This window comes from Carcharodon carcharias, assembly GCF_017639515.1.
Source record: "Carcharodon carcharias isolate sCarCar2 chromosome 39 unlocalized genomic scaffold, sCarCar2.pri SUPER_39_unloc_2, whole genome shotgun sequence".
Taxonomy (NCBI): domain Eukaryota; kingdom Metazoa; phylum Chordata; class Chondrichthyes; order Lamniformes; family Lamnidae; genus Carcharodon; species Carcharodon carcharias.
In genome coordinates, this window is record NW_024470825.1 from 223,014 (window position 1) to 234,685 (window position 11,672).

Genomic DNA, 11,672 nt, shown 5'->3' on the forward strand with positions numbered 1-11,672 from the left:
ATCGTGGCTGATCTAATTGTGGTCAAAACTCCACTTTCCTGTCCCATTCCTTACTGTTTGATGTCCCCATTAACCCACATTCTTTAAGTTAAAAGCAAAATATTGCGGATGCTGGAAATCTGAAATCAAAACAAAAGTATCTGGAAGAACTCAGCAGGCCTGACAGTATCTGCGGAGAGGAACATAGTTAACGTTTCGAGTCCGTATGACTCTTCAACAGAACTATGGAAAATTAGAAATGGGGTGAAGTATAAGCTGGTTTAAGGGGGGGCGGTGGGACAGGTAGAGCTGGATAGGGGGCCAGTGGTAGGTGGAGGCTAAGGAGAGATTGCCAAAGATGTCACAGACAAAAGGAGAAAGGAGTGTTGACGGTGCTGATATTATCTAAAGGATGTGCGAATGGTGACATTAAGAGTAGAAAGGACGAGCAAGGTACAGATAGTTTGCGTTGAGCTTCACTGGAACAATGCAGCCAGTCAAGGACAGACATGTGGGCACGAGAGCAGGGTGGAGTGTTAAAATGGCAAGTGACAGGGAGGTCCGGGTCATGCTTGCGGACAGACCGAAGGTGTTCCGCAAAGCGGTCACCTAGTCTGCGTCTGGTCTCTCCAATGTAGAGGAAACTGCATTGGGAGCAGTGAATGCAGTAGACTAAATTGAGGGAAGTGTAAGTGAAATGCTGCTTCACCTGAAAGGAGTGTTTGGGCCCTTGGACGGTGAGGAGGAGGGGGAGGGGGAGGGGGAGGGGGAGGGGGAGGGACAGGCAGGGAGGGGGAGGGGGAGGGGGAGGGACAGGCAGGGAGGGGGAGTGGGAGGGACAGGCAGGGAGGGGGAGGGGGAGGGGGAGGGACAGGCAGGGAGGGGGAGGGGGGAGGGGGAGGGACAGGCAGGGAGGGGGAGGGGGAGGGGGAGGGGGAGGGGGAGGGACAGGCAGGGAGGGGGAGGGGGAGGGGGAGGGGGAGGGACAGGCAGGGAGGGGGAGGGGGAGGGACAGGCAGGGAGGGGGAGGGGGAGGGACAGGCAGGGAGGGGGAGGGGGAGGGACAGGCAGGGAGGGGGAGGGGGAGGGACAGGCAGGGAGGGGGAGGGGGAGGGGGAGGGACAGGCAGGGAGGGGGAGGGGGAGGGGGAGGGACAGGCAGGGAGGGGGAGGGACAGGCAGGGAGGGGGAGGGGGAGGGACAGGCAGGGAGGGGGAGGGGGAGGGGGAGGGACAGGCAGGGAGGGGGAGGGGGAGGGACAGGCAGGGAGGGGGAGGGGGAGGGACAGGCAGGGAGGGGGAGGGGGAGGGGGAGGGACAGGCAGGGAGGGGGAGGGGGAGGGACAGGCAGGGAGGGGGAGGGGGAGGGACAGGCAGGGAGGGGGAGGGGGAGGGGGAGGGACAGGCAGGGAGGGGGAGGGGGAGGGGGAGGGACAGGCAGGGAGGGGGAGGGGGAGGGACAGGCAGGGAGGGGGAGGGGGAGGGACAGGCAGGGAGGGGGAGGGGGAGGGACAGGCAGGGAGGGGGAGGGGGAGGGGGAGGGACAGGCAGGGAGGGGGAGGGGGAGGGGGAGGGACAGGCAGGGAGGGGGAGGGGGAGGGGGAGGGACAGGCAGGGAGGGGGAGGGGGAGGGACAGGCAGGGAGGGGGAGGGGGAGGGACAGGCAGGGAGGGGGAGGGGGAGGGGGAGGGACAGGCAGGGAGGGGGAGGGGGAGGGGGAGGGACAGGCAGGGAGGGGGAGGGGGAGGGACAGGCAGGGAGGGGGAGGGGGAGGGACAGGCAGGGAGGGGGAGGGGGAGGGGGAGGGACAGGCAGGGAGGGGGAGGGGGAGGGACAGGCAGGGAGGGGGAGGGGGAGGGACAGGCAGGGAGGGGGAGGGGGAGGGGGAGGGACAGGCAGGGAGGGGGAGGGGGAGGGGGAGGGACAGGCAGGGAGGGGGAGGGGGAGGGACAGGCAGGGAGGGGGAGGGGGAGGGGGAGGGACAGGCAGGGAGGGGGAGGGGGAGGGGGAGGGACAGGCAGGGAGGGGGAGGGGGAGGGGGAGGGACAGGCAGGGAGGGGGAGGGGGAGGGACAGGCAGGGAGGGGGAGGGGGAGGGGGAGGGACAGGCAGGGAGGGGGAGGGGGAGGGGGAGGGACAGGCAATGGCGCCTGCGCGTATTGAATGTTCCAGCTGGACGGCGCCTGCGCCTGCGCGTCCTGAGTGTTTGCGCGTTGCTAGCGCAAGCGCGATTTCGGCGGAGGTGATGCCGTAGAGACGCATGCGCGTTGTGCTAAACCGGTTGGTGAGCGGGAGGGCGCATGCGCCTTTTCGGTGGCGGGCTGGGAGAGAACCGCATGCGCGTTTCCAATGTTTCGCTGGTGAGGACCCGGATGAAGCGGCTCCCGAGACGGGCAGCGTCGGCGGGAGGGACGGTAAAAAGAGAGAGAGGTCGTCACATCGGCAACGGATACCTCTCCTCATCGACTGGGACGGTAAAAAAAATATACCCGCGGAGCCGGTGTCTCCTGGAAAGGGCGTGAGGGAGGAAACTATATCAACCCGGTGGGGGGGGGTGGGGGGGGGGGGGCGCAGGCGGGTCTCCGTCTTCTCCGTGCCTGTACGCATGCGCCGAGGGCCCGGGCTGGTGAAATGGACGGACTCGTGGTGCGCGTGCGCTGGTGGAGGAACAAAGGGATCCCTGGTGCGCGTGCGCGGGGGGAAACAATGAAGCTAACGTTGCGCGTGCGCCCGGGAACAATGAAACCGATGGTGCGCATGCGCAGGGGGGAGGAACAGGGTGGCCGCTGGCACGCATGCGCAGGGGGAGGAACAGGGTGGCCGCTGGCACGCATGCGCAGGTGGAGGAACAGTGTAGCCGCTGGCGCGCATGCGCCTGGGAGGAAGGGGGGGGGGGGTGGGGTGGGGTGGTCAATGGCGCCTTTTGTTGCCCTAGCTTGCAGCCCCTGGGTTTGTATGCTCGCAGGTTAAAGCACTTCAGGAGCAGATCCAGGGAGATTCTCATTGAGTTGAGAGTTTCAGCCTCAAACACCAATTCAGACAGTGAATTCCAGACACCCACCACCCTCTGGGTGAACAGGTTTTTCCCCATGTCCCCCTCTACTCTTTCTACCAATCCCCTTAAACCTGTGCCCCCTGGTAACTGGCCCCTTAGCTAGGGGGAAACAAGCATTTACTGACTCTCCTATCTGGGCCCCTCATAATCAGGTCACCCCTCTCAGTCTCCCCAAGGAAAACAACCCCAGCCTATCCAATCTCTCCTCGTAGCTGCAATTGTCAAACGCTGGCAACACCTTTGTAAATCTCCTCTGGGCTCTCTCCAGAGTAATTCTGTCCTTCCTGTAATGTGGTGACCAGAACTGGACACAGAATTCCAGCTGTGGCCTAACCAGCGGTTTATACAGTTCCAACATTACATTCCTGCTTTTGTATTCAGTACCTCGTCCAATAAAGGAAACCGTTCCTTACACTTTCTTGACCACCTTGTCCACCTGTCCTGCCACCTTCAGGGACCTGTGGACATGCACTCCAAGGTCTCTCAGTTCCTCAACCCCTCTCAATACCCTCCCGTTTATTGAGTATTCCTTTGCTTTATTTGCCCCCCTCGCATGCATGGCCTCACACTTTCCTGGATAGAATTCCATTTGCCACTTCTCCACCCACTCAGCCAAACCACTGATATCATTCTGGAGTCGACAGCTATCCTCTTCACTATCCACTACACGGCCAATTGCCTCCCACGTTTAAATCCAAATCATTAATACATACAACACACAGTAAGGAGCCCAACACTGAGCCCTGTGGAACACCACTGGAAACTGTTTTCCATCTGCAAAAACATCCATTGACCATTACCCTTTGTTTCCTGCCATGGATCCAACTCACCACCTTCTCCTGCAGGCTCGAGGGGCTGAATGGCCTATTCCTGCTCCTCAGTCGTATGTTTGTATCTCACTTTCCTGACCAGCCTGCCATGTGGGACCTTGTCGAACGCCTCACTGAAATCCATGTAGACAACATCCACGGCACTGCCCACATCAATCCTCCTTGTTACTTATTCAAAAAATTTGATTTACGTTAGTAAGACACGACCTTCCCCTCACAAAACCGTGTTGACTATCCTGATCAATCTGTGCCTCTCTAAGTGATAGTTTATCCTGTCTCTCAGGATTGTTTCCAATAATTTGCCAACCACTGAAGTCAGACTGACTGGCCTATAATTTTCTGGCCTATCCATCGAACCCTTTTTAAATAATGGTATAATGTTCGGAGACCTCCAATCCTCTGGGACCTCACCTGTATCTAGTGAGGATTGGAAAGTGACCCTCAGAGCATCCGCTATTTCCTCCCTGGTTCCTTTAACAGCCTGGGATACAATCCATCCGGCCCAGGTGATTTATCCACCTTCAAAGGTGCCAGTCCCTCCGGTACTTCCTCTCTCACTTTGCTTCTTGTATCTAATATTTCACACTCCCCCTCTTTAGGTAGAATGTCTGCATCATCCCTCTCCTTCGTGTAAACAGAGACAAAGTGCTCATTGGGAACCCTGCCCACATCTTCAGCATCAACCCGGAAGTTACCTTGTACATCTCTGATAGGCCCTACCCTTTCCTTAGTTATACTCTTGCTCTTAATGTACTGGTAAAACAACTTAGGACTTTCTTTGACTTTACCTGCCAGTATTTTTTCATGACCCCTCTTTGCTTTCCATTTATACTTCACCCCTGTACTCTCTCTGCTCGTCTAGGCTTTCTACAGTATTATATTTTTGTGACTGTCGTAAACTTTCTTTTCCTGCTTTATAGAAACATAGAAAATAGAAGCATCCGGCCCTTCGAGCCTGCTCCGCCATTCAATATGATCGTGGCTGATCCTCTATCTCAACGCCGTACTCCTGCTCTCTCACCGTCCCCTTAACACTGTTAGAGTCCAGAAACCTATCTATATCGTTCTTAAATATATATTCAGGGACTTGGCCTCCACAGCCTTTGTGGTAGAGAATTCCACAGGTTCACCATCCTCTGAGTGAAGAAGTTTCTCCTCATCTCAGTCCTAAATGCTCTACCCCGTATCCTCAGACTGTGACCCTTTGTTCTAGACCCCCCCCCAGCCAGAGGAAACATCCTCCCTGTGTCCAGTCTGTCCATCCCTGTGTCCAGTCTGTCCATCCCTGCGTCCAGTCTGTCCATCCCTGTGTCCAGTCTGTCCATCCCTGCGTCCAGTCTGTCTATCCCTGCATCCAGTCCGTCCATCCCTGCGTCCAGTCCGTCCGTCCCTGCGTCCAGTCCGTCCGTGCGTCCAGTCCGTCCGTCCCTGCGTCCAGTCCGTCCGTCCCTGCGTCCAGTCCGTCCGTCCCTGCGTCCAGTCCGTCCGTCCCTGCGTCCAGTCCGTCCGTCCGTCCCCGCGTCCAGTCCGTCCGTCCCCGCGTCCAGTCCGTCTGTCCCCGCGTCCAGTCCGTCCGTCCCCGCGTCCAGTCCGTCCGTCCCCGCGTCCAGTCCGTCCGTCCCCACGTCTAGTCTGTCCGTCCCTGTGTCCAGTCTGTCCATCCCTGTCAGAATTTTATATGTTTCAATGAGATCCCCTCTCACTCTTCTAAACTCCAGTGAATACAGGCCTAGTCAGCCCAATCTCTCCTCACTCGGACAATCCCTCCATCCCAGGACTCAGCCTGGTATCACCCTCTTTCTTTGTGGGGGACATGTCTACACTGTTGCTTCTTTTGAATAGTTCCCACTGGCCTGTTACTAATTTCCCTTCAAGTCTCTGTATCCAGTTCATTTTTGTCAGCTTCCTCAGTTTCGAACTTTTACTCCTGTTCTATTTTAGTCCTTTTCCATAACGATGCTAAATCTAACCTGTCTCATGGCCACTCCAAAATGGTCGGCCACTGCTACTTCATCCACTTGCCCAGCTTCCCCGCTATTTAAAAAAGGGAGGCAGAGAGAAAACAGGGAATTATAGACCAGTCAGCCTGACGTCGGTAGTGGGGAAAATTCTAGAGTCCATTATAAAAGATTTAATAGCTGAGCAGGTGGAAAACAGAGACAGAATCGAACAGAGTCGGCATGGATTTACAAAAGGGAAATCATGCTTGACAAATCTACTGGAATTTTTCGAGGATGTAACTAGTAGAGTTGATGAGGGGGAGCCAGTGGATGTGGTTTATTTGCCTCCCTCTACCCCCCTCTCTCACTCTCTCCCTCCCTCTACTCACTCCATCCCTCTACCCCCTCTCTCACTCTCTCCCTCCCTCTACTCACTCCATCCCTCTACCCCCTCTCTCAATCTCTCCCTCCCTCTACCCCTTCTCTCACTCTCTACCCCCTCTCTCAATCTCTCCCTCCCTCTACTCACTCCATCCCTCTACCCCCTCTCTCACTCTCTACCCCCTCTCTCAATCTCTCCCTCCCTCTACTCACTCCATCCCTCTACCCCCTCTCTCACTCTCTACCCCCTCTCTCAATCTCTCCCTCCCTCTACTCACTCCATCCCTCTACCCCCTCTCTCAATCTCTCCCTCCCTCTACCCCCTCTCTCACTCTCTACCCCCTCTCTCACTCTCTCCCTCCCTCTACTCCCCTCTTTCACTCTCCCCCTCCCTTTCTCGCTCCTTCTACCTCACTCACTCTCCCTCCCTTTCTCCCTCTCTCACTCGCTCCTTCACTTTCTCTCTCTCCCTCTCTTTTCTCCCTCCCCCTCTCTCTCTTTCTCCCTCCCCCTCTCTCTTTTCTCCCGCCCCCCCCCTCTCTGTTTGGCCTCTCTCTCTGATCCCCCCTCTCTCTCTCTCCCTCCCTCTCTTTTCTCCCTCTCTCTGTTCTCACTCTCTCTCTCTCTCTGTTCGGCCTCTCTCTCTGTTCTCACTCTCTCCCTCCCTCCCCCCTCTCTTCTCCCTCCTTCCCCCTCTCTCTCTGTTTGGCCTCTCTCTGTGTTCTCACCCTCTCTCTCTCTCTCTCTGTTTGCCGCTCCGCTCCAGAAGGCTGGAAATGACGCAGCGGGGAAGCAGCGAGTCACCCCGAGGTGGGTCAGCCCCGGCCGACAGGTGCTTCACCTGCACCTTCTGCGGGAACAGTTTCAGCCGCTCGCACGCGCTGCAGCAGCACCTGCGTATCCACGCCGGCGAGAGGGCCTTCGCCGAGACCAGCTACGTGCGCACCATCGCCTCGGCGTCACGGCAGAGAGTCAAAACCGGCGAGCGGCTCTTCATCTGCGACGTGTGCGGCCAGCGCTTCACCATCGCCTCCTTCCTGGCCCAGCACCAGCGCAGCCACAGCGCCGAGCCTCCCCTGGAGTGCGACCTGTGCGGGCAGACCTTCACCTCGGCCGCCAACCACCGGGAGCACCGGCGCCGGCACGCCCGCGAGCCCGCCGAGCACTGCGGGGTGTGCGGGGGCCACTACCCCGGGCCGCAGCGGCTGGCCCGTCACCAGCGCACCCACCTGCAGTCCGAGCCTCACCTCTGCGGGGTCTGCGGCATGAGCTTCGGGAGGCTGCACTACCTGCAGTGGCACCAGCGCATCCACGCCGGGCCGGGCACCGCCTCCGGCTCACCACCAGCCCCCCGGGTCACCTCCACCAGCCCCACCCGCAAGGTGTCTCCGCTGGAGGCCCGGCAGCCGCAGGGTCCCGTCTCCGGCAAGAAGAGACCAGCCGCAGCCCTGGAGGAGGAGGAGGAGGAGACGCAGACCTTCTACCTGTGCGAGGTGTGCGCCAGGGTCTTCACTGGACAGGGTCTCCTGCATGAGCACCAGGCCACTCACCGGGAACTGAGGGAGCTCGAACTCCGGCAAGAGAGTAACCGGAACACCCACCGGGAGCTGGGAGAGCTCGAACCGGGACAAGAGAGTAACCGGAACACCCACCTGGAGCTGGGGGAGCTCGGACCAGGACAGGAAAGTAACCGAGACACTCACCAGGAGCTGGGAGAATTCAAACTCCAGCAAGAGAGTAACCGGAACACCCACCGGGAGCTGGGAGAGCTCGAACCGGGACAAGAGAGTAACCGGAACACCCACCCGGAGCTGGGGGAGCTCGGACCAGGACAGGAAAGTAACCGAGACACTCACCAGGAGCTGGGAGAATTCAAACTCCAGCAAGAGAGTAACCGGAACACCCACCCGGAGCTGGGGGAGCTCGAACCAGGACAGGAGAGTAACCAAGACACACATCAGGAGTAGGGAGAGCTCAAACCGGGACAAGAGAGTATCTGGAACACCCACCGGGAGCTGGGAGAGCTCGAACCGGGACAAGAGAGTAACCAAGACACTCAACGGGAGCTGGGAAAGCTCGAACCGGGACAGGAGAGTAACCAAGACACTCACCGGGAGCTGAGAGAGCTCGAACTGGGACAGGAGAGTAACCGGGATACTCAGCGGGAGCTGGGAGAGCTCGAACCGGGACAGGAGAGTAACCGAGACACTCACCGGGAGCTGGGGGAGCTCAAACTGGGACAAGAGAGTAACCGAGACACTCACCGGGAGCTGGGTGAGCTCGAACCGGGACAGGAGAGTAACCGAGACACCGGGAGCTGGGAGAGCTCGAACCGGGACAGGAGAGTAACCAAGACACTCACCGGGAGCTGAGAGAGCTCGAACTGGGACAGGAGAGTAACCGGGATACTCAGCGGGAGCTGGGGGAGCTCGAACCGGGACAGGAGAGTAACCGAGACACTCACCGGGGGCTGGGGGAGCTCGAACTGGGACAAGAGAGTAACCGAGACACTCACCGGGAGCTGGGGGAGCTCGAACCAGGACAGGAGAGTAACCGAGACACTCACCGGGAGCTGGGAGAGCTCGAACCGGGACAGGAGAGTAACCGAGACAATCACCGGGAACTGGGAGAGATCAAACCGGGACAGGAGAGTAACCGAGACACTCAACGGGAGCTGGGAGAGCTCGAACCGGGAAAGGTGAGTAACCGAGACACTCACCGGGAGCTGGGAGAGCTCGAACCGGGACAGGAGAGTAATTGAGACATTTAATGGGAGCTGGGAGAGCTCGAACTGGGACAAGAGAGTAACCGAGACACTCACCGGGAGCTGGGAGAGCTCGAACCGGGAAAGGAGAGTAACCAAGACACTCACCGGGAGCTGGGAGAGCTCGAACCGGGACAGGAGAGTAACCGAGACACTCGCCAAGAGCTGGGAGAGCTCGAACCGGGACAGGAGAGTAACCGAGACACTCACCAGGAGCTGTGAGAGCTCGAACCGGGAAAGGAGAGTAACCGAGACACTCACCAAGAGCTGGGAGAGCTCGAACCGGGACAGGAGAGTAACCGATACAGTCACCGGGAGCTGGGGGAGCTCGAACCGGGACAGGAGAGTAACCGAGACACTCACCGGGAGCTGGGAGAGCTTGAACCGGGACAGGAGAGTAACCAGGACAGTCACCGGGAGCTGGGAGAGCTCGAACCGGGAAAGGAGAGTAACTGAGACACTCACCGGGAGCTGGGGGAGCTCGAACTGGGACAAGAGAGTAACTGAGATACTCACCGGGAGCTGGGAGAGCTCGAACTGGGAAAGGAGAGTAACTGAGACACTCACCGGGAGCTGGGGGAGCTCGAACTCCGGCAAGAGAGTAACCGAGACACTCACCGGAAGCTGGGAGAGTTCGAACTCCAGCAAGAGAGTAACCGAGACACTCATCGGGAGCTGGGAGAGCTCGAACCGGGAACGGAGAGTAACCGAGACACTCATCGGGAGCTGGGAGAGCTCAAACCGGGACAAGAGAGTAACCGAGACACTCAGCGGGAGCTGGGAGAGATCAAACCAGGACAGGAGAGTAACCGAGACACTAGCGGGAGCTGGGAGAGATCAAACCGGGACAGGAGAGTAACCGAGACACTGACCGGGAGCTGGGAGTGATCAAACCGGGACAGGAGAGTAACCGAGACACTCACCGGGAGCTGGGAGAGCTCGAACTCCAAGAGAGTAACCGAGACACTCACCGGGAGCTGGGAGAGATCAAACCGGGACAGGAGAGTAACCGAGACACTCACCGGGAGCTGGGAGAGCTCGAACCGGGACAAGAGAGTAACCGGAATACTGACCGGGAGCTGGGGGAGCTCAAACCGGGACAAGAGAGTAACCGAGACATTCACCGGGAGCTGGGAGAGATCAAACCGGGACAGGAGAGTAACCGAGACACTCGCCAAGAGCTGGGAGAACTCAAACCGGGACAGAAGAGTAACCGAGACACTCACCGGGAGCTGGGAGAGATCAAACCGGGACAGGAGAGTAACCGAGACACTCGCCAAGAGCTGGGAGAGATCAAACCGGGACAGGAGAGTAACCGAGACACTCACCGGGAGCTGGGAGAGATCAAACCGGGACAGGAGAGTAACCAAGACACTCACCGGGAGCTGGGAGGGCTCGAACCGGGAAAGGAGAGTAACCGAGACACCGGGAGCTGGGAGAGCTCGAACCGGGACAGGAGAGTAACCGAGACACTCACCGGGAGCTGGGAGAGCTCGAACCGGGACAGGAGAGTAACCGAGACACTCACCGGGAGCTGGGGGAGCTCGAACCAGGAAAGGAGAGTAACCGAGACACTCACCAAGAGCTGGGAGAGCTCGAACCGGGACAGGAGAGTAACCGAGACACTCACCAAGAGCTGGGAGAGCTCGAACCGGGAACGGAGAGTAACCGAGACACTCATCGGGAGCTGGGAGAGCTCAAACCGGGACAAGAGAGTAACCGAGACACTCAGCGGGAGCTGGGAGAGATCAAACCAGGAAAGGAGAGTAACCGAGACACTCACCAAGAGCTGGGAGAGCTCGAACCGGGACAGGAGAGTAACCGAGACACTCACCAAGAGCTGGGAGAGCTCGAACCGGGACAGGAGAGTAACCGGGACACTCACCGGGAGCTGGGAGAGCTCGAACCGGGAGAGTAACCGAGACACTCACCGGGAGCTGGGAGAGATCAAACTGGGACAGGAGAGTAACCGAGACACTCACCGGGAGCTGGGGGAGCTCGAACTGGGACAAGAGAGTAACTGAGACACTCACCGGGAGCTGGGACTAAGCAGGAGAGTAACCAAGCCTCGGTCTCCAAGTATCTCTGGGAGTCCGTCGCTGAGAATCAAGAGGATTCCAAGCCTCCAGGGTCACCCAGCCTCTTAATATCACTCGTACTGTGTCCTTGGACCATTAGCCCTCAAGACCAGGAACGTGACACACAGGAACACCCACGGACAGACAGCAACAACAGCGGGATGTTCCGGAGCTGGGGCCGGCTCGCAATAATAGAGAGAAGCTGATCCTGGGGAGCACCGGGACCGGTGCAGTATAAGCGTATCTGACAATAGTAAGGGTTGACATGGGATTTGGTTACAGCCCCACTCACCGTGTGATGTCAGGACGCACGTGACCAGAGTCTGGGGGGAGTTGTGGACTGGACAGCGGACTGTGTGGGGTTAGCTCCTAGCTTGGACTATACTCTATGTTACCTCGCAGTTGTGCGTTACCAATACTCACAATATTTAACCACACAAGACTCAGAACCTCTTTGTGAGACCGACCGAATATGCAACATGGTGGCAGCTCCTGCAAAATCCCGGAGAAGCTGGAAAATTAACGGAGCAGCGTCCTCGCCTGACTGAAAGCACAACGCGAAGACACGGGGAGATCGCCAGGCCGGGCAGCAGCCCTGAACCCAGAAGCAGACGGAGAGAAAACTCTCCCGTGTAGCTGAGCACTCCG

The 11,672-nt window shown here is 58.7% G+C and overlaps 1 protein-coding gene across 1 annotated transcript; it reads left to right on the forward strand.

Annotated features, from left to right (window-relative positions):
• Window positions 1-2,337: 2,337 nt before the first annotated feature.
• LOC121274950 (zinc finger protein 436-like) lies at window positions 2,338-10,565 on the forward strand. The gene is made up of 2 exons (XM_041182324.1): window positions 2,338-2,450; window positions 6,949-10,565. The coding sequence occupies exon 2, from the start codon at window positions 6,959-6,961 to the stop codon at window positions 8,147-8,149; it is 1,191 nt and encodes a 396-aa protein (XP_041038258.1). The 5' UTR covers window positions 2,338-2,450; window positions 6,949-6,958; the 3' UTR covers window positions 8,150-10,565.
• The last annotated feature ends 1,107 nt before the right edge of the window (window positions 10,566-11,672 follow it).

What these genes read in the sequence shown, in the direction of transcription:
- LOC121274950 (XM_041182324.1), top strand. Translation starts at nt 6,959, where the DNA reads ATGACGCAGCGGGGAAGCAGCGAGTCACCCCGAGGTGGGTCAGCCCCG.